At 40.7% G+C, this 27055-nt stretch overlaps 1 protein-coding gene across 4 annotated transcripts in view; it reads right to left on the bottom strand.

The window, feature by feature from the left end:
• Window positions 1–1026: 1026 nt before the first annotated feature.
• The window catches only part of PRDM15 (PR/SET domain 15), a 47073-nt gene continuing 21044 nt past the window's right edge, over window positions 1027–27055 (bottom strand). The window contains exons 9-25 of one of the 4 annotated variants that reach the window (XM_072994164.2): window positions 26178–26313; window positions 25844–26022; window positions 23522–23616; window positions 22631–22718; window positions 20104–20271; window positions 18096–18190; window positions 17418–17549; window positions 16497–16631; window positions 14959–15122; window positions 13460–13539; window positions 12497–12616; window positions 9829–9960; window positions 8425–8511; window positions 6809–6984; window positions 5789–5869; window positions 4375–4584; window positions 1027–2838 (exon numbers count right to left, since the gene is read on the bottom strand). In XM_072994164.2, coding sequence (XP_072850265.2) covers window positions 2329–2838; window positions 4375–4584; window positions 5789–5869; window positions 6809–6984; window positions 8425–8511; window positions 9829–9960; window positions 12497–12616; window positions 13460–13539; window positions 14959–15122; window positions 16497–16631; window positions 17418–17549; window positions 18096–18190; window positions 20104–20271; window positions 22631–22718; window positions 23522–23616; window positions 25844–26022; window positions 26178–26313 — 2588 coding nt within the window. In that variant the 3' untranslated portion in view covers window positions 1027–2328. The remainder of the gene's footprint in view (window positions 2839–4374; window positions 4585–5788; window positions 5870–6808; window positions 6985–8424; window positions 8512–9828; window positions 9961–12496; window positions 12617–13459; window positions 13540–14958; window positions 15123–16496; window positions 16632–17417; window positions 17550–18095; window positions 18191–20103; window positions 20272–22630; window positions 22719–23521; window positions 23617–25843; window positions 26023–26177; window positions 26314–27055) is intronic. The other 3 variants (XM_078390527.1, XM_072994166.2, XM_078390529.1) reach the window with 3 other exon arrangements.

Genomic DNA, 27055 nt, shown 5'->3' with positions numbered 1-27055 from the left:
TACTGCTAATGGCATCCTAAGCCTTACAAGGCAGAGAAGTTACAGCAACAGGATTTCAGCCATTACTGTATGTTATTGCTATGTGTTATGGGAGGAAGTGCTCACACACACCCTTCCCTGAATACAGCACAACCTAATCAGGCAGCAGGATAACAGGCTGGGCAAGGCCATGTCAGAATCTGTGGGGTCATCAGAAAGTGAGAGCGGGACTGCCTTCCATGGAGATTCTGGCGACAAGAAGGGTTGACTGAAAGAGAAGTCCAGGAGAGCAGGAGAACCTGGGAGGCTTGTGGGATGTGTAGAACTCCAACATGGATCAGGATCAGATGTCCTTGGGGCCCTCTATGTGGACCCATATGGGCACATCTAAGGGGTTCTGTTGAGCAGGTTGAAGCGGATGAATTTGTGGGGCCGAGGGCAGATTTCCCCCATTTCCTTCCCCCAAAATGGCCCCATCTCCAGCTTTTAAGGCAGGGTAGCCAAGTTCTAGGTCCCATATTTCCATTTTGATGGAAAGGAGCTATAATCGTTTCCTTGTCACTGTTGTCTTCAAATAAAGAGCAGCAACAACACATTTTAAAAAGCCATTTCCAGTTGGATGCAAAATACCCAGAATTCTCCTGGAACAATTTCCCCATTTTTATGGAGGCAAAACCAGCCGGGGTACAAATGTAGAACTCCCCTACCCAGTTCTGAAAGAAGAAAAATAACAGATGTCAAGGAAGAGCAAGGTGTTATTATGTCTCGTTATCTCTTGGAGGTTTCCAAGTTAAAAAAGAATGGGCATCCTGGAAAAGGGTATGCATGATTTGTAGGCATGCAATTTTTCTTTTTGTTTTTGCAGGTGTCAGTTTAATCTTAACATATTCCTAAAATATCTGCAATAATCGGAAAATTTACTAGCATTCCAAAGACTGTGTCCAAAGGTAATGAGGAACAAATCATTAGCCAATGTATAAACGACTGTTTAAACTTTTTCTGCTCAACTAGAAAAAATACTGTTAATAAATGCAAATGCAAGAGAAATGGCTGACCATTTTTATTTGTCAACTGCTGGGATACTTTCCTCTATTTTCCAGGGTACAACCTTAGCTGTTTCACAGATGATATAGATTGAATTGGAACTTAACACAAGATGTGGCGGATGCAATGTACAGGGGGGCAGTAACATCCTCTTTAGCTTGGACAGAAAACCTAACTTCCATTACTTGCTACCTTTTGTGCTCCAGCGATTTTCATTAGCATTGGTTTAGGCTGCCTCCTTGTGGCCAACATAATCTGCAACTGGTATTACCCTATTACACCCAGGGAGTATGCTACAGTACTTTGCATTTCATGTTTCCTTTTCCCAAGTAGAATCCACAAATTAGTTACTACAAATAAAATGATGAAAGATACATGTAGCCATTTTAGAAAATGCCCCTTAATCTGCAAATATCCACCAAGAACACAGAGTGAATTACAAAGGGTAGGTATGGAAAAATGACACTTTCCCTCCCCCACCCCAATATTTATGACATGATAGAAGAAGACTGCTTCGTGAATTGATAGCCAGCTGGCAGATTTGTTTTCAGTGGGAAGGACCGTTCTTCAGTTCTCTTAGTTAACAGTTCTGTGATTACTTATATTATCACATTAGGGGTTCATTTCACAGCAAGCTAGATTCAAATTTGAATCCTACTCAACAGAAGATCATGAATGCCATTCTATCATCAAACTGGCTATTTCAGGTTATACTTCCAAGTCATCTCATGGGCAGACTGGATTCCCCATCAACAAAAGTGGAACAATTCATGAAATGAGGTACATTTCACATTACAGACTATCCCCATCCTATTGCCACCCATTTCTTTTCCCCCATTAGATACAGGACTGGTCTAAGAAAGCAAAAGCAAAACATTTCCGTTTTGTCCAATTATACCTGTTACACTGCAGTGCTGGGATAATGTGTTCTAAATGAGTGTGACCATGACACTTAAAAACATACCTGCTCTGTTTTTGAATTTGCAGCAGTTGTATTTACTGTTTGCTCTCCCCCAATTCCTTATCCTAATTTTCCTGAAACCTGGTGCATTACTACCCTCAGTCAACCATTACAAGGTGATGTACTTTGTATAAACTTATACTTTTTTTGAGGGTAGTGTTCGGAGCATGTAAGATTCTCAAGGTATTTGTATGTGAAGTTGCTGGGCCAATATCAGCATATATTTCATTGTATGAGCACTTTCTTCCATCTCCATTTTGGTTTCCAGCAATTGATTCAGTTTTGTGTGTCCCACAGGCTCCCATAAGCCCATTCACAGTTTGGTGTTTTCTTTCAAGTATCAGTTAGTAACTGTACATTTGTTGTTGTTGCTGTTGTTGTTGCTGCTGCTGTTGCTGCTGTTCAGTCTGAACCTGTTGCTGTCCTGTTTGTTGTTGGGCTGGCCGGGCCTGAGTCTGGAGCACATCACTTTGAGGCACTGCCCTCCAGGTTAAGGGATGCTGTTCTGTTATCTGGCTCCCTAATGGAGCAATGGAGTTCACCAGAGTTGTCAGGTTGATAAAATGGGCGACTGACTGCGGGTTTGTTGGCTCAGGCTGCGGCTGTATTTGGATATCGTTTTGGCGGTTCCCGTGTAACATGGCGGAACCTGTGACTGCATCAAACGTCACTGTGAGAATGGAATTGTCTAGCTGTAACTGGCGTTCAGGAGTGGCGAGGTGGCCAACAGCCACAGGCTGCAGATTTGTAAACTGCGTTCCAGCTGACGTTGTGATGGGAGTAACACTAATATTGGTTAGACCAACAGAACTGGAAGGGGCTGTGACACTGGGGTCCCCAAGGGTCACCACCACCTGAGGAGGGAATAAAAGAGAGAGAAAAAAGAAGTAATATGTGCATGGACATGGTTGTAATTATCAAAGCAACCACTGCAGAGGGAAAGAGCAACTCGTGGTCCTTCAGACATAGTTGGACTGTAATTCCCATCAGCCCTTATGGTTGGCTATGCCAGCTGGCACAGATTTGTGTTGCAGTGTGACATCATCTGGATGGCAAAAAATAAAGTAAAATAAATGCCCACGCTGTGTCAGTACCAGAAATACATGTTGTGAATGATAGTTAACTTTGTTATCATTGTTTTTACATGTGGGCACTAGTGTATTAAATAGAAGGAGGAAATTCAAAATCTATAATCCAATAGTGTCACATCTGAGGTTGTGGTTAACACGAACATAGGTCTTCCTTTTGACATTTGTAAAATATACACTGTCATTTTGCAGAGTTAAAAGCATCTGTTGATGAAGCCATGCACACACTGGGGTGAATTTCCAAGGGAGCAGCTCACTTTTATCGATGATGCAGGTGAGGAACGCCATTAAGAAACCAAAGCCCCATTCTTACTGATTAGAAATGGTCTAGAGACTGCTGAGACATGTCTGCTGTGTCCAATCTGGCCATGATTTTTCACTTTGGCTCCCTTTCTCATTTCCAAAATTATTTTGGAATGTTATGTTTTTTCTAATACAGAATCATTTGGATTCTATTTAGTCACAATAAAATTATATCCACTACAGAAATCTCAGACTCATTTGCTGCATAGGCAAGATAGTGACATTATCAACCTGAAATAACTAGTCAGTCTCTAAACAATTTTTAGAAACAAAACAAATGCTTTTCTAAAACTCTGAATTCATGCCAGGGTCGCAGGATTAAACTGTAGGCAGAGCTTGACAAATGAAATCCAAATAAATCTTTGAGTAAGGGGAACACAGCTTTTCCAAGTCCAATCACTTTCAGATGTGTTAGACTACAAATCACATCATCTCTAGACCACATAGTCAATTGAAAAAGTCATGTAACACTTCTGAAGGGCACCAGGTTGGAGAAAAGCTGCTTTAGAAGTACCTTTGAGTCTTATCCTCATATTGAAAAACCTAACCAAGGAGCAGGGAGGGCTCCTTGATCTCTCAGCTGTGATGATTCCTGTCAAATAATACAAATAGCTGGATTTTGAGGTGTTGATGAATGGAAACAAAATCTGCCCCTCCCCCCACAACAGTACCAGAGCCATGAGTGGATGCATCAAAGAGGAGGTTTGCTTCTTCCTCCCTTAAATGCAGCCAGCTACTTGCTCCCATGGAAATGAATTCAGCCTCTGATAGATTTCTTGCATAACAGAAGAACAGTGTGTTCCTAAAATACTACAGAAATTAAAGGGCTCTCTTTTCCTCTCCCGAATACTTCATGTATTCCAATGGCAACTTTTCTCAAATTTTTACATGAACATCATCAAACAGATCCTTCCCACTCATGAAAATATCTTTTAATAGTCCATAGTGTTTACAGCCCTTCCACAGTTACCTCCCTCCTGGTTTCTTTTGCAACTTTACCTGCTGAATGCTTTGCACAGCTGAATTGGTCTCATCTCCCACATTCCCTGTGAACTCCACATCTTTTTCTGCATATTCACTGAAGGCAGACTCCTCAGGCACTTGGGTTTCCTCCTCTTCACCAGACTTATGCTTCCGTTTATGGCCTCGCTTATGAGACTTCACATGCTTACCTTCTGGTAGCTCTCCCTGCTCCAGGGCTAGGTCTGGCTGCATGGAGAGAGAGTTTTCAACAAAACACAGTTGTCAGTGATCTCCATCAACATTTGCTTTTCTTTGACAACAGAACTTCAAGGAGAACTTTTGCTGTGAATTTGCTGGCTTATTTTTTTTATCAGTTAAGTTTGTTTCTATTTGTTTAGAACTTAATCAAAATAATTTTTTACTGTCTTGCCAGTGTTAAATTAGCACACCAAAGCCAGGAAGAAACTCTACTAATTCTAGTTACTGATCTTGTGAATACAGAGTTTATCTTATATATGTGTGAGCTTACATGGTAATATTGCAGACATTTCTTTTCATGGACTTCTCTCCCTACTATTTCTATTTTCCCCCTGACCCATCATTACTGATATACAGGCACTCCTCATTTAACAAATTAGTTCCGTTCTTACAACCAGGTCATTAAGCGAACTGGCCAATAAGCAAGGAGCAATAATATTGTATTAAGAAGGAGTAAATCATGTACCATTGAGAAGGGGTGTGGCGAAGACACAAGTACTAACCAGGCCCGACCCTGCTTAGCTTCCAAGATTAGACGAGATCTGGCGTTTTCAGGGTGGTATGGCCATAGGTGAAGACACAAGCAAGGATTTACGAGGGTTGTAAAAGGTTGCAAAGGTTGGGTAGGTTGCAAAGGTTGGGTAGGTTGTTAAGTAAGGAGCGCCTGTATAACTGCCAACAGAGGATAGCACCTCAGCAATGGTAATTGGATTCCAGTCCAAAGAATCTTATGACATAAGGGATCCTTTTTTCTTTTAGTACTACAACATTTTGAGTGGCTTTCTTGCAGATGAATTCCATATCAATTCCATGAAGTGGTGTGAGTGCATTCTAAGCCTCTGGGAATCATGAATGTCATGCACAGCATGTGTAAAAGCCCCCTCAATTTAAAATCATTTGGCTGAATATATGATTTATAACAAATTTTTATTATTACTGAAAATAGCTATTGAACTGAAAAACGGTAAACCACAAACAGTCGCCTTGTTCAGCATAAAAATGACAACAATGTTTTGTTATTGCACTTCGAAGAGTTTAACTCAGTGGCAGAACTGGAAGAAGCCTAATGACAAGTATAGTCACTCCACAGTCGGGCATACTTTATTGCCTGCATGTGATACATTGCACTATTCAAAGTATATCACAGAAATATGAGGTCAAAATGTCACATTTGGCTTCATCTCCACATTACCTGCACAATTCCTATAGAAGAAGCATCAACAGTGGTGGTCTCGGAGAGCTGCTCCAAGTCATCAATCCTAACTGAAAGCACCTGGAAATAAATACCTACATTAATGAGAAAGCTACCTAGAGGTGCTATAATGAATAGCCCTGCAGGGTTGTTATAGACCACTGGTTCTTAACCTTGGGTTACTCAGGAGTTTTGGACTGCAACTCCCAGAAGCCTTCACCACCAGCTGTCCTGACTAGGGTTTCTGGGAGTTGCAGTTCAAAAGCATCCAAGTAACAAAGGTTAAGAACCACTGTTATAGACTAACCTCTCTGCCTAACATGCAACATAAGAATAAACCACAATGAATAACATGACAGCGCTGCTGCATTGCTCTGATTTCAGTTCGCTGTCCTAAGGGGGGCAATCTTGCTTGATATCAATCACTACAGGGTTTGCTGTAAAACTCTTGCCTGCAGTACTCAATGTGACCTAAGCTCCAGTGTCGTCACAACACTCTCTTCCAACGTATCACCAAAAATCTTAACGTACAAAGCCCTAAACAGTGGGGGACCCGGATACTTGAGGGGATGCCTCTCCCTACATATAGCTGCCCAATCCCTCAGATCTGCTGGGAATGTGGGGGGTTCCTCTGTTTCCTGGCATGGAGACTGATCCACTATAGAGACATGAGGGAGGAGGGCTGCAGCACATCATTTATGGAATGCTCTCTCCTTAGATACATGACTAGCACAAACATCAACTTTATTTCAGCACCAAGTTGAAACATGATTATTCACCAAGGCCTTCAAGGATGGTGGGTCATGGCTTAAACAGGTTGCGGATGTTTCTTTATTGCTGTTGGTTTAAAGATATCATTCACTTTTTAATATTTTAAATGCTTCTAAATGTATTAAAATTGTTAACTGTTTTGTATTGTTTTTATTATTGTACTCTGCTCCGAGATATTAAGTTGTAGGGTTGAATATAAACCTTTTAAATAAAATAAAATAAAATATTAGACTTGCCCCCCACACTTACCTCTGGGTGTTTTCGTCTCATATGACGACTCATCGAAGCCCTGGTAGAAACCTTTGTGCCACAGAGCTGACAACTCTGGGCTTCTACTTTATCATGAGTCAGCTGAATGTGCTTCTGCAGCATGTAATCCGTCACATACTTTTTATCACACACTGAGCACGTCCACTGTTTCCCTACTAGCAGGGATTAAAAGAACATATATAGTATTAGCTTTTAAGTATGCTGTCTTAATATTAATATTTTGGGTGTTTCAACTGCAGCAATTTCTTAAAAAGAAAATATATGGTGTAGGATCTAGAGGAACTGAGTTGTATCTGCACAGCTAGAAAATACTTTTTCCACTTACTAAAGTGGACAGGAATAAAGTCAGTGATGAGGAAGATTAATTCTGTGGAAACATGACCCTTGGGTACCCGGTGACAACCATCAGATTGACTCTGGCACCTGAGATCAGCAGGATGACAGGATTAGGGCTTTCACATTATCTCAGGCTAGTCATGTAGTGTTTGCGTATTTTAACAGACAGGAGAGTACTTTAGCTCAGGATCCTCTCAAACGGTTGAATTTTCAGTTGGCATGAAAGAGATTTTGGCTTCTTGCCAGACAGATAAAACTGCAAAGAGTCTTGTGAAAACATCAGGACTACTACAGAAAGTTCATTCTAGTTTATTTGGGCATAAGCCAGAAGATGGCCTACTGGTAAATATCAACATTCTTCTGTGGTCCTGCCAGCTGCTGTTTCTGAACAAAGAAGCCATGGGGCACAGCGGTGAGGACAGTGAAAGACCTCTGTTCTCTAACAGGAGACACTGAAAGCCATGTTTAAGATTCTTGAGGCAGAAACCACAACATATTGACTAGACATCTATCACTGCTTTGTCCCCCACCTTCCACTGTTTCTCCTTCATGAATAATATTGCTGAGACAGAACCCACAGAAGGCAACTAAAACAGCAGAAGACCTCTGGAGTGAGAAAGAAAGAAGTGATGCCAGGGAATAAAAGACTTCCTGAAACATTCCTAGGAAAGCAGTAAGATCAATGGGAAATGACATGCACAAAAATATTCAAAGGCAATTTTAATGGGAAACTTCTGCGTCAAAGAGCTGAAATAAAAATATTCAATTGTACTGAAAGTTCTGCACTGATACCAATTAGCTTACCAGTATGAGGATGTTTATATTGGTTGTTGTGGGTTTTTCAGGCTCAACAACCTAACATTGTTGCCAGTATCTGTGGCCGGCGAAATGTTAGGAAGAACAACCTTCAGAACACGGCCAAAGAGCCCGAAAAACCCACAACAACCATTAGATCCTGGCCATGAAAGCCTTTGCAAATATATTGATGTTTGTATTATTGTGAGATGTCTGATTGATAGCTTATTTAATATATTTCAAGAAATTTACCCATCTCAGATTAACCATCTATGCAACACAAAGATGTGTGTATGTGTATCTATCTGTCTGTCTGTCTGTCCGCCTGCCCGTCCATATCCAGAACTGGGCATTGTGTGTGTGGCTAGGAATGTTATGCGGTTGCACAATCTGGAATCTTGACTTATATTTTTGAAAAACATGTCTGGAGGATTAAAGACGTACAGTTCCATTCATGCATTTACCTGTATGAATAAGTTTATGGGTCTCCATTGTGTTCCTCTCACTAAAGGTCTTCCCGCAGAGCTCACACATGAAATCTTTGATTCCTGCTAATTAGATACAATATTAAGTACAAAAATGATAAAATCACCTGGGGGAAAAAGATCTTTCCCTAACCTACCCCTCAGAAAACAATTGTGCCAAGGTTTGTAAATGGCAACTCGAAGGCAATTTCAGCACTGCTTGACTCTGGCAATGCATCTCGCCATCCTTTTGCAAGTTTCTGTCTTGTTCCCCCACAAATCTACTGGGAGATATTATTTGGGGATGTTGGATAAATTCCCATCGGTATGCCCCTGGCACCTGGCTTTCTTTCTCTCTTTTCATTGCATTCAGATGTGCCAGTAGAAGTGCTGAACTAGCACACAAACCAGTAATAAGCTAGAGGAGGGACTACAGGCTCAGCCCTGACACAACAGAGGTTCTGCAAGGAGGTTCGCTCAAAGGAATGTTGTTCAGCTTATTCTCAGTGGTACTGCATGTATGCAGCTTGGATCAGCTGCAGCCTCTCCTGGTCAAAGATAGCCTGGCCATAGTTATTAATGAGCTGGTGCACAACTAACTACTATAAGGCACTGAACATGCTGTTGCCTTTAAAAATTATTCAGAAAATTATTTCAGTTGAACATACAGTTACCTGACTGCTGACTGAGAATGGTGGATGGTGGCATATCTTGCCAACACTGAAAGAACTGGCAATCTGTTTCTGAGCACAATCCAGTGTGCCAGTGCTTAACATTAAAGCCCAGTGCAGCCTACAAGCTCAATGACCTAGATCAGTGGTTCTTAATCTTTGTTACTCAGGTGTTTTTGAACTGCAACTCCCAGAAACCCCAGCCAGCACAGCTGATGGTGAAGGCTTCTGGGAGTTGCAGTCCAAAACTCCTGAGTAACCCAAGGTTAAGAACCACTGACCTAGATGAATGCCTGCTCTGAATCCAATTTGTCTATGCCCTGAGGTACTGTTTGAAGGTTCCTCTCCAATTATACCCCTTACTTCTGAAGTAAGGAGGCTGGTGACCAGAGAGAGGGAGGGAGGGAGACAGGGGCTAATTCTCAGCATTGGTGCCTCCTATAAGCAGTTCCTTGTATTGGGAACTGGTGCCAAAATCTGTATCTATCTGTTGATCTACTGGAATTCTGTAACAGGGCTGAAGCTGACGCAGTACAACCATGCTGACTAAGAAAACATACCTATGTGAAGCAATAGGGCTTTAACCTTCTGCACAGTTTCCTTGGAAACCGCTTTCGTTGCCAATTGTACTTGCACAAGGTAAGGCTGTAAGGAGGAACTATCTTGTCAATTCTTGAGAAATTGTGTCTCACTCTATGCAAGGGCTATGTGAGCTTCTGTCAGTGGTCCTTACCTGTGTGCCTTTTGTAATGCTTAAGCATGTTGACTTTCTGGGCAAACTTCCGATGGCATTCCATGCACTCATACTCCTTTATTCCTTTATGAAGCTTCATGTGATGACGCAACGCATGCTTTGTTTTCATGCCTGCAAAGAAGAAACTTTAGCCTATCTTATAAATTGCAAAGAAGTCCTTTCACCACCTTTTAATCAAGCCACACAAGAGGGAAAGGCGTCACATAAGAATTTGATCCACTGACCAGCAGAGTAAAAAAAGAATCAAGTATCTACTTGGTACAACCTGGTTTAAAGCACCTTTGAAATACAGTCTACAATCTACAGTCTAATAGTATCATGCGACCCACTAAGGAAGGCAGTAACAGTTCTCTGAATAGGTTTGAAACAAGAAATTGAAATCTGAGTTGGGATGTTCAGCAAAGAAATGATAAACTGGGGTGGGATGGGGTGGAGAATTTTGCTCACTTAGCCACTCTCTTTGAAAATGCAGCTCAGGTCTGAGAAGCAATTCACAGCACTTAAGGCTGCTCAAGGGAGTTCAAGTGAAGCCGAAATCAGTCAGAGAGAAGCAAGGGAGCTAAAGACCGCCTGGCTCTAAACATACTCCTGTGAGGCAGGAACATTCACTTCCACTGTCTTAAGCAAGCCAGACAGCCTATGTAGCGCACACAGGAGTATAACAGACCAAACAGCTATAGAAAATGCAAGCAAAAAATTCACAGTGTAGAGGCAAACCAGGAAAATGAGAGGGAGTAAAACCAGCAAGATCTTGCCCTTTCTTCCCCTGCCAAGGTGACGAGCCTTTATTAATATAGCTTTTAAAAATCCACAGAAGTGCATAGTTTAAACTTTAAACCATCCTGCATGTCAGGGTGGATGAGAGACAAATACTGTACATTTACACATTTCCAATTAGCTGCCTGACTGAAATACTTGAACATTGGGTCCACCAAAATAAGTGGAACTTCTTTTGAAATAAATGTAAAGTGTTAAAGACTTTTAGGCTTTGTGTTTGTAACTTACTCTGTTTGTCTTTAGTTATTCACGTTTTTATCTCACCCTTCTTGGGCAGTAGACATGGCTCCCTTTCCCGTCATGCTTAGAATAACCTTGTAAGGTAAGTTTGCTTGAGAGGCAGTTACCATATTTTCCCATTTATAAGACGACCATTGTATAAGATGGCTCCAAATTTTCTAAGCCCCAAATTTGAAAATCTGCACAATCGCACCCCTTTCGTCCTGAAGCCCTTTCATGGCTGCTTCAGGATCAAAGGGGTGTGAGCATGCTGCCGTTTGACGGCTGCTTTACTCTGTGGCTTCGCAAAAGGCAGGGAAAGTGGCTGCCTTCTGTGTATAAAACAACCCTCAATTTTTTGTCTATACTGTATAAGTAAAAAGTGTCATTTTATACATGGAAAAATATGGTACTTGCCCAAGGTTATCCACTGAGTTTCACAGGATGGTGCTTAACTCCGGTCTGGTATCTCTGGTCTTAATCTGAGGCTACAACCATAACACTCATGTTTTAAACTCTTCTCTGGGAGATGTTCATAGCCAAGCAATACAACAGGAAGAATCCATGGAATTCAAGTAAAGCAGAGATCAGTCACAGAGAAGCAAATCAATTCCCCCTGGCTCTGAACAGGCCGTTAGAATTTCTATAGCCAAAGTTGCCCATGGACCTTTGGTGTTAAGTGAATAACATATGACTCTCTATTCTGCTCACAGTTAACACTCCTGAAAGGAAGAGCAAGAACAGGACCTCATCACCAGCCAGGGTAGGTTTTACTATGAGGTTTGGTGAAAAGGTCGAGTTTGTCCCCTCCTGTCCTAAGGGGTGTGTGGCTTGCTTGGATAGCTGGCACTACAAGCAATTCTTCATAGTCAGCTGTTTCTTCAATTGCAGGGCTCCTTGGAAAGCGCAGGTCGCCCCTCCCATAGTGCCTTGTCTTCCAGGACTTTTTAAAACCAAGTGTGATCACAGAAGTAATTGTCCCTACACAGACCCTGCCTCTGGCGTGTGTCTCCTCCTCCACCTTCTCTCCTCTGGTGGTGGAAGGCACTGCTCTCACCATCATAACTGCAATTCTCAGTCATCATTCCTCATCGGTTTCTTCTCCTCTTCCTCCTCCTCATTCTAGGGAAGGCAGGAAAGACTGGCACTGTCTTCCCCTCCTGCCATAGTGCTGGAGGAGTGAATTGCTGTTCCTGTCACTTCTTCCTGTGATGGTGAAGAGAATTCCTCCTTTTCCATCTCATGAAAGATGGGGAGCCATAATGGTCAAGGGTGTGATGTTAAGGACAGCCTTTTGCTTTCTGCTTCAGACAGTATGATAGCTTGGGCATCCCTGTTACCAGCAGTGGACAGTTCAGGTACAGTTAAAGTGCCCCTGGTTTATCTTCACAAAAGACCACTTAAGAAATGAAACCACCAGTCCTGTTATACGACCTCTTCTGTTTATGCACAGAGAAGATTGCTATAGAACCAATTTCATATAAAATCCAACAGATGCAATGACCCCAGAACCCTGTTCAGTATGACAGAAATATAAAATGCCCAATTCTGATAATGCATAAATATGTTTTCTGATAATAAATGAAGATACAGCATTTTTGGAAAACAGCATTTTTCACAGTGCATTAGGAATATAAAGGGCTGCCCATACCTTTACCACATTCTGCACACAGATATTCTCGGATATTGTCATGGACTCTCATATGTTCTTTTAACATGTCTTTTCTTGCAAATGATTTGCCACACTGTTCACAGGCATGACTTTTCACTCCTTTAAACGAACAGAAGCAGATTTGCATTCAGCTAAAAACGAATCTTGGCATTTTAGGCAAGCATAACCCCTCCCACTTTCAAAACAAAGGATTTTATGAGATGAGAACTTAGAAAGAAGCAGAAAAAAGCAGATGGAAATCTGTAGGACAGAGGAACATCTCAATAGTTGTCCAAAATGATAAATTATTGCACGATACAAATAAAACTTTTAACCAGCATAATGGGATACAAGAAAGAAAGAAAGAAAGAGGGATGGAAAACTGTACCAACGTGAGTAACGAAAATGCTCTGGGATACAACTGGAGATACAACTCACTGTCTACAGAAGTGACAAATAAATGTTTCTAGAAAGACTAGATGTTCTTTGCAATTAGACGGTTTGACTAATGACGGGGCTAGAGAAAAGAGATCCAATTTTTTCTCACTTCTTCCAACCAAATGTGAGATACCTTTTCTTTTCTATGACTTGTTCTGCACATCTCAAGCTCTCCTCCTTGACACGGGGATAATAGACATGGAGAGGAGGCCAGCAGTGCATGAAGTTCCACCCAATGTACAGCACACAACATTCAGCAGAGTTCAGAGATGGCTGCGGACTGTGCCTGCTTTTATAACATCTATGGACCACAGCTAATGTAAGAGCATCTCCCTATCCTGAGCGACCCTTCTGTTCCATCCATCCACCCATCCCACGTGGGGGAAAAAGTCCTGTGCTGGGAAAAATCTTCAACACTGTATCGTTACCATCCTTTTCCCTGACAAGTCAAGTCGAATTACAACATTAAAAAGCAGAAGGACAAGAGGTTTGTTATTAAAGAGAAAAGTAATAAAGCAAGTCTACCTGTATGAATAAGTTTATGTCGTTCTAGATTTCCTATGCTGTTAAATATCCTTCCACAGATTTCACATGGATGGATATATCTAAAATAGGAAATAAAGATCAGCCAGTGATATTTTTTACCCCTGATCAACTTAAAATCTACAACCTTAGATGTGTACTTTTAGTAGAAAGAAAGAAAAAAATGAAACAGCTCCCAGAGAGAGTACCACTGTGCCTTGGAATCCGGTAGAAAACTAATCTACATCCCACTGGTCACAAGCCTACTGAGTCTGTGCAGCATAAAGCCGTAAGTATGTAACGGATGTCTATCATTCTTCTGGCCACCTATCACACACTCAGACATTCCTCAGTCATACACTCAGCTGAATGCCCAGGAATGCAACAGGGGGCCACAACAATATGGAAATCACACCCACAACCAGCATTCCTAACTACTTACTATGCAAGGTGAGAAGCTAAGGCATTGCAGATTAACAACATCTGAGAAGTCTACATTTGGCCACCATGATCTAGAGATATTAAGAAAACGTTATCTCCTTTTAAAAACTTTCTCATAATAGGACTTTTCCTTATAGATTCCCATATATTATTAACACAGGAAATAAACTAGGGCAAAATCAAAGTGATGACTAAGTTAATATGTACAACTAGGTTATGACAGATGCTGTTTTCCTCTCTGTCTCACTTGCAGAGATATTATCTGAAGCACACAATTGTACTTCCACGTTCTTGATACATCCATACAATGAAGAGAGAAACAGTTTTCAACTTCTTTTGTTGCTCCTTGTCTTATGAATTGCCTTACACTTGAGATCTGCACCTTCCCCATAGGATCATAAGAAGGCAACAATGGCTGCAGCCTCTAAAGCACATGGGGGAAATCACCCTAGCCTATTTCTTGAAGGTAAAGAGACTTTTGATTAGTGATGGGTGACTTCTCTACTGATACTCCCAAATCCACTGGGGGCTGCATTAGCATTCCCAAGCCCACCAGAGGCTGGAATTCTCCCACTATTGCTGACTACTGGTATTTGAAGCAGTGGCAAAAGCTTTCACGCTCTCCCTTTAAAACAAGACAGGCATGAAGTCGGAGGCTTTTCTGAAGCAGAACTGTGCTTCTAGGAGGCTTCTGGAAGTGCAATTTGGCTTCAAAACCAGGTGCCTACTCCCCTCTGCCTTGTTTTAAAAGTGAATGTGAATTCCTTTTTGATGTCTGTGGCATTGCTAACATCCAGCGATGCTGCAGCAGTGGTGAGATTGTGGAAAAATGGGTGGGTGCTAGACGTGCCTTTATGGCAAAGTCCTAGCTCAGTGCTAGAAATTCATCAGGCCTGCCTGTTTTGATTCCCTGAATTTCACTTTTGTTTCTAAGAAACTGCTGTCACTTTGAAAGCTTGTCTCCACGTTTTCTTTCTCAAACCCCACTGTACTCAGTGACATATGGCCAGCACACTGGAAACTGCATCCTTGACTTAGTTTTGTCAGAGATATCTGCTTACTTCTGCACGTTGGGGTCAGGCAGGTTCTCCCGATGGATAACCATGTGCGCATGGTATGTGGCCTTCAAGGCAAAGCGCCTGTTGCAAATGCTACAGCCATAGCCTTTCTCCTTGTGAACTTCCATGATATGTTTCAGGTACTCTTTTCCTCGCCCAAACGTCAACTAAGGAATGAAACAACCATAAATGCACCACACTGGGAGGATTGGGACACACTAGGATCAAGCAACTTTGGGTTAAATGGTGAACATAGTGAATAACCAGCAACAGCCTCCATCCTTGTTTGTGAAGGCCCTACTACGGCTCGATGGAGATAATGAATAGGCTCAGAATGTTAAAAGTGTTTTGGGAATAAAAGTGCAAACCAAACCAAGTAAGGGGAAGGCAAAAAAAGATGTCATTATTAACTTAGGAAACTATGTTTGTACTGTCTTTGTTGGGGGGGGGGGAGTCTGAAAACATGGAGAGAGAATTTGTTAAGGTTGAAATGCCAAAAAGGAGCCTTTGATAGGACTTTTGGAAGTGCCAGAATATTGTGTCCCTCTCCTTCCATGTTGTCTCCTCTTATCATTACTGTTTAGTTAAAAAAAGGCTAACTCCAGGTATTCTGGGAGTTATTGCCCCCCCCCCAAGCAATGGCTTCCATCTCTTCTTCAGATTTAACTCCATTTCATTGTTATTCATGTTATTTTTGTCAGTTCAGCCTGGAGGCCAGCAGTGTCCTGATCTCCTTCATTCTATTATCATTCAGAAAGATTATGCCCCCATAAACATATGGTGATTTACAGACTGCAACATCCTCCCTGTTTGTTTCACTGCGGAGAGCCTACCTTTCAGTCGGCCCTCTGTTCTACAGATACAGCTCTCCTATCTCTACCGGAATGAATGCTGGAGCCTGTGTGTGTACAAGATCTCTATTTGTCCACCATCCTCAGAGGCACAGTTGGTGGAGAGGCAAGAGAGGGCCTTTGCAGTGACATTCCCAAGCTGCAGAACTCCCCTCCCCCCCAAAAAAAGATGGTCCTCTCTGTTGTCCTGCCCGTAAGTGAACATTTTTTTATTTTATCAAGTATTTGGTTACTGCCTATGCTCTGAGGAAGAGGCCTCCAATAGCTGGATGCAGTAGATTTTATTGGCATGCTCCTAGATTCCTTTTAATTCAGTTTAATAATAATAATAATAATAATAATAATAATAATAATAATAATAATAATAATAATAATAATAATAATAATAATAATAATAATAATAATAATAATAATAATAATAATAATAATAATAATAGCTCTTTTCTAGTCAAACACTGTAACTTTCCATGTTTCATCTGTACTTTTTTTGTTAATTCTGTTGTGAGTCGCAGTTTTGGGGAGAAAGATGAGATATAAATCAAGTCAATCAATCAATCAATCTACACAATAGAATCTGACGTAGATTGCTCTGAATCAGGACATTTGGCTGATTTCCACTGCTTTTATTATTTCTCATGGCCAATTTCCCAACCCACCCTAGGACAAAATATCTGAAAGGAGTAAAACTACCTGGCACCTTTTGCAGCTATACTTGTGAGGCTCAGAATCCACACTTCCATCGGAGTTTTCGTCATTCTCCTCTGAAGAAATTCCAATTTTGCCAATGAACTCTTCCCTCTGGTGGTCATCCATGATTGCTATGTCCTATGCAGAGAGGAGCCATACACTCAAAAACTTATCCATCCAGAAAGCCATTGGCACGGCCGCAATGCATTTATACAGTCTTCCACAACAGGCAGAAACTATTTTCTAGTCTGCTGCATGGAAAGTCTCTGCTCATTAAGAAGCACCAACAGAAGGCTCCAATCCCTCCAACCTCCACCTCACAAAATTATGAGGTTATGTCCACCTACACTTCTTTATTTTTTATTTTATTTATTGTTTTACTTATATGCATCCATCTCTCTACCCAGAAATACAGAACATGTCTTCTGCAATCTATTACCAAGTTCGTCACTTGCTCAACATCTCACAGACCCTCTTGTAGCATCCCTAATACCTTTTAACTGGAATTACTGTTACTTAATATGCTCCGTGACATGTAAATCCATGTTAAGGCAAGGTGAAGCAAGAAGAACCACTGATCAACCTTCCCTCTAATTTTCAGCCCCGCTGGGTGGGGCCCTGCCCCTCGTGCGCATGCAATTTCCCACACCATTGCACACAGGTCTTTGGTTCCAGTCTGCAACCGGAACCAAAGGGGCTGAAAATAGTCACTTTCAGTGCACAGAGGAGGAGGAAGGCTGCACGGAGGGGGGCAGAGTTGTGAGCGCAGGCGTGCAGCTTAGAGGGAACCTTGCTAGTGATGGACTTTTTTGTAGCTCTAGTCATGCTGGCTGGGGTATTCTAGAGCTGTAGTAGAAAAAAAACACAACTTTTCACAGGTCTGTCCAGATCACACAAAACACGGTAACATATTGAAAACTGCACCTTAAAGTGAACATGAATATGATCTCTAAGCACATCCACTCTGAAGAATTTACGGCCACAAATCTCACAGGTATATTTCTTATCCCCATGGGTCAAGAGATGCTTGTTCATATTGCTCCTACATGAAAATATCTAGAAAAGAAAAAAGTTGGTTGATATTTTTTTGAGTCACATGTGAGAGATACTGTATTGCTTAAAAATTATACATGTTTTTATCGTAATAATCTTTAAGTGCTTGCCATTCATTTCCCAAATGTTTTAGAAATATGACCAAAGGCCAAGAGAAATGGTTTGCTCCAGACCACTTCCTGAGGACTTGCCTTAGTAAGGTTCTGCCACTAAGTTACAGCATGCATACAACCCGTCTATGTAACAAAGGCTACACAGTACAGTATGTCTGTTTTACAAAAACCTGTTGGATTAATTCATTTTACCTCTTGCCTCTGACAGGAAACTCACAAGTTTGCTACACATCATGCTTAAAAGAAGAAGAAACAAAGAGAGAGAAAAAGGCAAGCTATCAGGTTAAACTATTATGTAACTTGACACTGTACAGCAAACCCACTGGCGGGTGGGGGTGGCCGCAGTAAAACCACTCCTTAAATATTACACATGTCTCAAAAACCCTATGAGAACCTCTGTAAGCCAGAATCATCCTGAGAGCATGAGAAATGCTACCTTTCCACACACAGGACACCCAGAAGGCTCTTTCTTGTATCGGACGATGTTCTCTGCAGTGTGTTCAAAGTCCTCTCTTTTTACACGTCTCACTCCTTAGGGTAACAGTTCCCACCAAAAAAAGAGCAAGAGCAAACATAAAATAAACCATATTTTCCATTTCTGTGTATGAGAGAATCATATAAATAATACTGTAATTAAGACTATAGCAATGCAGGGAAATGTCAGCCTGTACATAATCAGAAATTAGAAATCAAACGAACACTAAGACTTTGAAGTCCTCACCGACCAGATAGGCGGGGTATAAATTAAATTAAAAAAAAAAAGAAGGGTAGCTTATGAAAGAACTAGAAAAGACCCCTAAGAATAAGGATGTGGCATTGGAGACCAAGAGCAAAATCAACCATAGTGTAATATTCTTGATTACTATGTAGAGATGTGAGAACTGGATTGTGAGGAAAGCTGAGAGGGAAAATATATCAATTCATTTAAAATGTTGTGTTGGAGGAGAGTTTTAAAGATAAGGTGGATTGCCGACAAGATAAATATGGATTCTGTATCTAATCAAGCCTGAAACCTCTGAAGAATTAAAAAAAAACCCTCAACTGAGGCTATCATACTTTGATCATATCATGAGAAGACAATAATAATGTTAGGAAAACTGGAAGGCAATAAGAGAAGAGGAAGACTGAACATGAGATGACTTGATTCAACAAAGGAAGCCACAGCCAACATATGCGGTATTTACTCTGCTGAGTTTTACATTTTCACATCAATGTATGGACTAGATTAAGATGGGGACCTTATATATGATCCTAACCTGAATTTTATGACTATGCAAAGATTTGAATTTGCTATCACTTGCAGTATTAACTCCCTGTCCGTGGCAGCACAATTACAGAGGCTCAGCTATCCATGTTATGACTCTTTATTATGAAACAACAATTAAGTATTTACATCATTTTACAGTGCAAAACATTCTTAGATGAAGCAAGGAAGCAAGTCTTGAACAACTGTGGGATTTTGTAATTTTTTTTTAAAGGATGAACTAGATTGGCCAGAATCCTCTTGGTGTTTGTGCAGGTGTACATAACTTTATATGGCTCTTTGATGAGATGCTAAGGCACATCTTGGTTGTTCAGTTGGGTGCATAGCTAGGCACACTACTGAGACATGCCCCAGCCTCTCGTCAATTAGCTGCAGTTAGCTATAGGTGAGCACCAATAGGATTAAAAACACTGAAAATATATTGGAATTTGTTATCCTTTTATGTACTGTAGCTTCCAAAAGATGCTGAAGCTGGCGAATCTTGTTCTTAGGTAAGTTAGAAAACAAATGGTTGAGAAAATATTGGCACAGCTAATGCATTCACAGGAACTTCATACCCTCTGGTTTGCACCTGCAGCACTTCATACCCACTATCTTCTCTTGGGGGAGGGATACTAAATTTCCTTCCTGTTTCAACAGTCACTCTTCAGGTAAAAAAAGAGAGCAATAATAGTTCCATAATGCTGTTTTGCGTAAAGAAACTCCTCCTAGCTACTTCTGACTAGGAGAGCAGGAGTATCAAATTTCTGCTCATCGGCTACCACCTCCTTAGTGATAAAAATATAATTAGCAACAAATTGCCCATTTGAATGCATTACAAGTTTATTGTTTGGGATTTTTGCCTCCAAACATAGGCATCATTCTTGCTCTCACAGGCACAAAGAAATACAGAAACATTTCCTTCCCATACCTCAAGGACATGCAGAAGATCCATGATCTTAAATTTTCCTGAGTACAATGAACTGTTTTATTTTTAACTGTTAAATAGCTACACTTGCAGGGCTCCAAACTGTCTAGTAATGTATTCCAAGGGTTCATTACCATGAATAACAGAAGGAACCAACTGCAGTGTGCCAGCTCTCGAATAATGACTTGCTGCCAGACGAAAACTTTTGCTCAAGATCCCAATCAAAGCTGACAAACCCAGATCAAGGACAAAACCCGTCACAGATGTACTCACCTTCCAGATGCCGCCTCTGGTGATCCAACATGACATCCTTCCGGTAAAACAACTTATTGCAGATCTCGCAAGCAAATTTCTTGTCTCCATGTTTCTTTTTGTGTTTTGAGAGGTTGCTGTTCGTAGAAAAGAATCTGAAACACATCTCGCACTGAAATGTCTTGTCATCTGCAAAAGGAAAAAGAAAAAATGAGTAAAGAGAAGTATCTTAGTTATTACTCTTACCATTCAGTTGGTTCTGAGAAGATGCCAGATACTCTAGCTGCATAATTTAGAAAACGGATGTTCCTCCAAATCACCATGGAATCTGTGTTCTCTTGTACAACCCCTATCAAATGCTAAGGCATTGATCCAAAAGCAACAAAGTACAGTTATAGGATGCAGTGTCACTTACATGAATGTCATTTATATTGATTTCCTGGATGAATTAGATACGGGGAAATCCCACCTGACATGCCAGCTGCACTCTTAGCCAGATACTTAACAACACATGCATATCAATACAGTTGATTATGTGCCAATCTACTGAGCTACATCAGTGTAACTTTTTGGGACAACAGGATGAGCACATGTATCCTGAATGTGGCAGGGATAGAGTATGCCATCCAAAGTACGCATCTGAGGGTGTCAAGACTGAATTCCCAAACCCAAATTAAGGATCTACTTTCAACAAACTGGCCTCCAGTAAAGGAAGGAGTCCTTGCCTGCTTTCCAGGGATCCCCCCACTCCCTCCCAGCAGTACCACTACCCATGCAAAGTCCCTGATCTTCCATTGAGCATTTTTCAGAGGGCTGCCATGGGAAGGACAGGTTTGTGACATACTTTTCTGCCAGTCCAGTTCCATACCCCAGATTGGATCACAGTCATTAACCTAATTTTGCTAATTTAGAAAAAGTAGATGTTCCCAAACAATGTTTAAGATTCTTTATCTGAAAGGAAAAGAATGTAATACCCATACCATGGGAGACTAGGCTTGGCACCTGGCTTCTAAAGGTAGCAAAAATCAGTTACTATATTTTTCTGTGTATAGGACGTCCCCATGTATAAGACACTCCTCCACTTTTCTAACTCAATTTTTTTCTTTGCAAGAAAGTGGAGGGGGGAAGCATTTCCTGCTTTTCCCCTTCCACATTCTTTGCAAAAAGGTCCTTTCCCCCTCTATGTTTTGCAAAGAAAATGGAGGGGGAAAGTGATTCCTCTTTTCCCCCTGCATTTTCGTTGCAAAAAGCAGCTTTCCCCCTCCATTTTCTTTGCAAAATGTGGAGGGGGAAAGCAGGGATCAAAGCACTTTGATCCCTCCCCTCCTCCTTACTTCTGTGTATAAAACGACCCTCAATTTTTCCTTTAATTATTTTAGGAAAAAGTGTTTTATACACAGAAAAATACGGTATATGTGAAAATGGCTTCACTGCTTATAGTAGCGTGGGCAAGACTGGACAACAGAAACAGTGTTTGGCTTTCTTCTCACTGAAAAACAGCCACTGTTGTATTAGTCACATAAGAAGAGCTACATTGGATCAGACCAAAGGCCTGCTGGCCTAGCATTCTGTTCCCATAGCAAGATGATCTATTGCTGATGAGAAACCCATAAGCGTGATGTGAATGCAACTACATCCTCCTTAGAGAATCGACAATGCATGCAGCATACTCAGCCACAGTCCAGTGGCAGAGGACACACTTTTGATGTGGATAGTCCCAGCCCCAGTCATGGGATGTACAGTTCTAAAGAAATGACAATGAAATCCCTTCCTAAGGTCTTAGGAGGAGAATGCCAGATAGTAGACAAAACTAGGTTGAATGGATCATAGGCCTGACTCTGTTACTAAGTAATATCATGACTTAATTAAATAATAATAATCCTCATCACCTGCTTTCTCAGGAATATTCATCCCCAGTTGAAACATAATGTTTTCAGCTTTGCTATTCTCCTTCCTCCTTCCTAGCTAACGGACCAAGTCCAAAGGTTCTCTCCAGAGGAGGAGGGTGTATCCAATGTGATGGGGTGGCAGTGCTTCCGTTCCAGGCTTTAGTCTCAAGATTAAAGGAGTTGTCCATGGTGCTGAATCTATTTTTGAGATAGGGGTCAACCCTGGGGATAGCTCCTGTAATGTTTAGCAGATTCACATTCATATGAACTTCAGTGGTTCCCTTCCTCTAGAAGCAATCCAGGACTTCATTGCACTTCTTGGCAATAGCAAGGCTTAAAAGGTGAGTGGAACCCATCTGTAGTCTCAGCCAATAAGCGGCTCAGCCACACAAACAACTGTGCTCCACTTTGCAGCCACAGGTTGCGATGGGCACTACACCTCATCAAGAACAAAGGCAAGAATGAATTCTAGAAGATGCTTCAGTAAAAAATAAGGGTAAATTACTCCACGATGAAAAATTGGGATGTACTAATTTTCACATTTTAAACACTTTATAGAGCAGAAATTGCAATGTCCAAATGACTTCTACAAGTACCTTTAAGTACAATTCCAGATGTATATAACTTGGTAATATAACATGATTTCATTATCACCATACCTGTTCTACAGTTGTGGAATTCTAATGCACTCTCTATTCGAAAAGCCTTTTCACATGTTGCACACCTATACCTGTATTCATTATCAACCTGGAAATAAAAGAAGGAGAAAACTGAGAAGAAAGCCAAGGAGATATATACATAGATATGGATCTTATGTTTTAAAATATGCTCTTTTTGTTTCCCAACTGAGCTGTGTTACATACACTCTCAAGCATTTCACAAAACTTCAAACATTTTCAAAGAGCAGAAAAAGGTTTTCTGCTAATTTCTGAAATTCAAAAGCTTTGGGTCCGGAGACAATCACTATAGGAGCAATCATCTTTTCTTTGGAAGCGATCCAGAATAAAACAGAACTCTCTCTCTCTCTCTCTCTCTGATTGCAAAGAGAGACAGATGCCCACTGATGAAGAAAGAGGTTCACATCACAAACCTCTTCCATGGGGCAGTGGAGAGATCTGTCACTGCTGATTTTCTGCTACTGAAGCCCTAACAATGGAGAGAGCATTCGGTGTGTGTGTGTGTTATGGGCAGATCAAGGAAGGCTTTGGAATCTCTGGATCCAAAGCCCATATATTTTCCTGGTGTGCTTCCAAAATGGTACAAATAGAACTATGTGAGTCCTATTTATGGGATGAGACTTTTTTTAAAAAAAAGATAAAGTGGCAGAAAAATTCAGCTCTTCCTCCTCTTTCTTCTGCTAGTGGAAACCTAGCAGAGCACAAAAGTGAATGACTCCTCCTTCATATCTTCTACCCTCAATTCCTCTGCTGGATTTCTCTGCATGACTTAGAAGGGCCCATCCCACAAATCTGCAGATCTTGCCCAGTGTGGATTCATTCATTAGTCTTCTTCTGTCCACAGATTGCTTCTTGATGGAGACCCAAACCAACCTCATTCCTGCTGTGTTTGTACGAAACGTGCTGCTTCAAACTCTCTTTTCGACTGAATAGCTTGGCACATTCCTCACATTTGAATAATTTGTCACCTAAAAGATTAATCCCAAGAGACAAAGTCAGTTCAGTTGTTTATTGAACTAGAATAACCAAGAATAATTATAATAAAAATGTATTAAATGCTATGTTAGCATGGATCTATCCTTATGTATAAGATAAAAAATTCAGAGATTACTACCATTTGGATTAATACCAGCTTGCTAGAAATGCTCCAGTAAGCACCCCTCTGCTTACTACTGAAAATGAATAAAAAGGTAGGAATAGACAGGGCAAATGATTCATATAGGACAATAACCTATACCTAATTTATATATTATATTTTTAAATCCATAAACCACTGCTTAAGCACAAATTATATTTGCATGGGACTGTTTACAAGAAGTACTCAAAAATGCAAATTGAGTATTTGACAGAAATATATATTCCACTCGGAACCCGTTCCTTCTATTAATAACTCTCAGGCATATTTTACACTGAAATCAGCTTCTAGTGCAGAGCCAGAGGTTTGGCATTCCAGACCGCATTGTGTGTCCCAGAAGAGCCAGCCTCTATGGTCTTGGGCAAGCTGCACAATCCTAGGGCACCCCCAGGAGAAGAGAATGGCAAGCCATTTCTGGGTAAATTATGTCTAGAAAACTCTCAAAGGAGTCACTGTAAGTCATAATTAACATGATGATGATGATGATGATGATGATGATGATGACGATGATGACGACGACGACGATGACGACGACGACTACTACTACTACTACTACTACTACCACCAGACACAGTCAATATTATAAAAACATTGACTGGTACTATATAACAGATAGTTTTGAACCAAAAACCTAAATATCGGTGCAGTATTTATGCTATTCCTAATATTGCTGTTTTTTTATAGCTTTGATGGTGTTGTTTCTGAGCTCTGCAACTGCTTATAGTACTCTGTGAAATTTCTTGATATTGTTCCCAAAGCCCCAATGACTATGGGAACCAAGTATGTTTCTTCTAAAGGCATGATGTTTTTATTTCCAGGTCTCTATACTTTGTTAGTTTTTCCAATTCTTTATTTTCAGCTCTGGCATCCCCTGAGATTGCAATGTCAATGATCCAGACATTTCTTCATTCTATTACTACCAAGTCTGGTGTGTTATGCTCAAGTGTCTATCCGTTTGAATCCAGAAATCTCACAAGATCTTGACTTCCTCATTTTCTCACAGCTTCTCTACCTGATGTTCCCATGAGTTTTTGGAGGCTGGCAAGTTATATTTTTTGCATAATGACCATTTCACTAATTTTGCCACTCTATTATGTCTAACATTGTAATCTATTTGTGCAGTCTTTCAACATTCACAGATGAGGTATGACACAGTTTTGTCCTTTTTCTTAGCGGAGTCAACATTTGCTATTGGCACTAATTCCTTGGATCTTAGCTTTCATCATGTTGGTTTGGAGTGCTTGTTCTTGTCCAGCAAAAATCAAGCCTTCGGTTTCTTTCTTGAGGATTGCCAGTTTTAGCCATGCCCATGTTGAATTACAATCATGCTTTTCACCAATATTTCTCGGATGCTGTCCATGCAGTAGTTTATTTTTCCAGCTGTTTGATTTCTTTTTGAATTGCTGTTTCTTATATTGATCCTTTGTTTCTGTTATTTTTGAAATATTCTCCATTTTCACTGCCTTAAGTAATTTTTCTCTGCTTGTACTGATACAAATTTGTTTAGAGTCCAATCTACTATTCCAGCTGGGTATCTAATTACTGGAACTGCCCATGCGTTTATGGCTTTGATTGTATTTTCACCGTTTAATTTTGATTTTAAGATTTTCTGCAGCCTTTTGATATATTCCCTTTCTGTCAGTTCTTTAACTTTTGTGTGTACAATGTTATCTGCTTCTAATATTCCAAGATATTTATAATTTTCATCACTTGATAGTGATTTTATAATATTGCCAATTTTACCTCTATTCCATCTAATTTTTGGATTTTGCCATGGTATATAGACAGAGCTGCACATCTGTCAATTCCAAACTTTATTCGGATATCTTCACTAAATATTTGCACTGTGTTTAGCAGTGATTCTATCTCCATGGCACTTTTTGCATATAGGTTTAGGTCATTCATGTATAACAGATGATGATGATGATTAAATGTAAAAAAAAAAGGGGAGGAACTACATACAGTATGGGAACATTCTGCAGCAAAGGGGATTAACAGAAAATGACTGAGAATGTAATCATTCTAGTAGGAATTCAGAACCAGGTGACATTTGAACCCACCATGAGAGCGGATGTGCCTGCTGAGATTGCTGCTATTCTGGAACATCTTATTGCATATGTTGCACTGATACACCCGCTTGTGCTCCCCAAGCTGTTTGATCAGCTTGCGTCGTATCCCATGTCTGTTGGAGAGGATCAAGCTTCTCTTGAGGGACACAGAGCTTTGATGATGTGAAAACCTACAGATTGTAACAAAGGAGGTAATAAGCAAAAGGTTCAGAAGGCCCTAGCTCTGCTCTTCACTACTGAAACTATCACAGTTTAGTGAATCATTAGAATGAGGAAGCAGGAAAGTTCACCATTTGCCTTCCCCCTTTTCAGGAGAGACACTTACTTTGTTACAGGATTCACATTGTTTGTAGTACTGGGTAGCTTCCCTAAAACCAACTCCATAATCCTGTCTTCTGCAGCAGAAGGAAGGGTTACATCATCAGGTGGGATTTCTGTTATAATTTCGGCAACTTCTTCCACTGTTAATTAAATTCACCAAGAAAAAAAAGCAGTCAATTAGGAACTTCAAACACAACTAAACAAGACATTGAGCTTGAAACATTGAAAACAAACCTAATTGCTGCAGGTTTAGGGAGGAGTGAAGAGGGCAGCCAGAGAAGGATGGATGAGAGCTGCAGGGATTCCCAGCTACTGGCATAAAAAATACCAAGACTGAAACAGTTGTGCCATGAAAGATCTATTAACTGCATTTCTTGATGGGTCTTCTTCCTCCCCACTTCTCCCACCAAATCAGCCACAAGGGGACCTGAATTTGACTGGCACGCTGGTGCTCAGAGAGTGGCCATCTCACCAAAACACTTTTCCAAATCTAGATTTCTTCCTAAATTTGCTGTTAGCTTGCTGAGTGGGGAAAAGACATATTTGTCCTCCCCTCCCCCCCAAGTGGGCTAGGAGAAAAATAAGCAAACATCCTCTCCCTACAGAGTACTGTTTCAATCAAATGTGATGTACTATTCTATTTCACAGTGAATAAGAAAACAGCAACAGCAGATCTCATCATAAATCTTTTGAGCCATGTCTGTTCTGGTCCTTAAGAACCAAGGCAGAAGAAGATTTCTGCTCTGCCTGACAATAGACTCATAGAATAATTTAGTTGGAAAGGGCCTATAAAGCTATCGAGTCCAATCCCCTGCTCAGTGCAGGAATCCAAATCAAAGTGGATCTGAATCCAAATCAAATTGGTTCCATTGTCATACTGCT

The sequence above is a fragment of the Pogona vitticeps genome, chromosome 3 (genome assembly GCF_051106095.1).
Source record: "Pogona vitticeps strain Pit_001003342236 chromosome 3, PviZW2.1, whole genome shotgun sequence".
Classification (NCBI taxonomy): Eukaryota; Metazoa; Chordata; class Lepidosauria; order Squamata; family Agamidae; genus Pogona; species Pogona vitticeps.
This window is presented reverse-complemented; position numbering and strand designations above follow the sequence as displayed.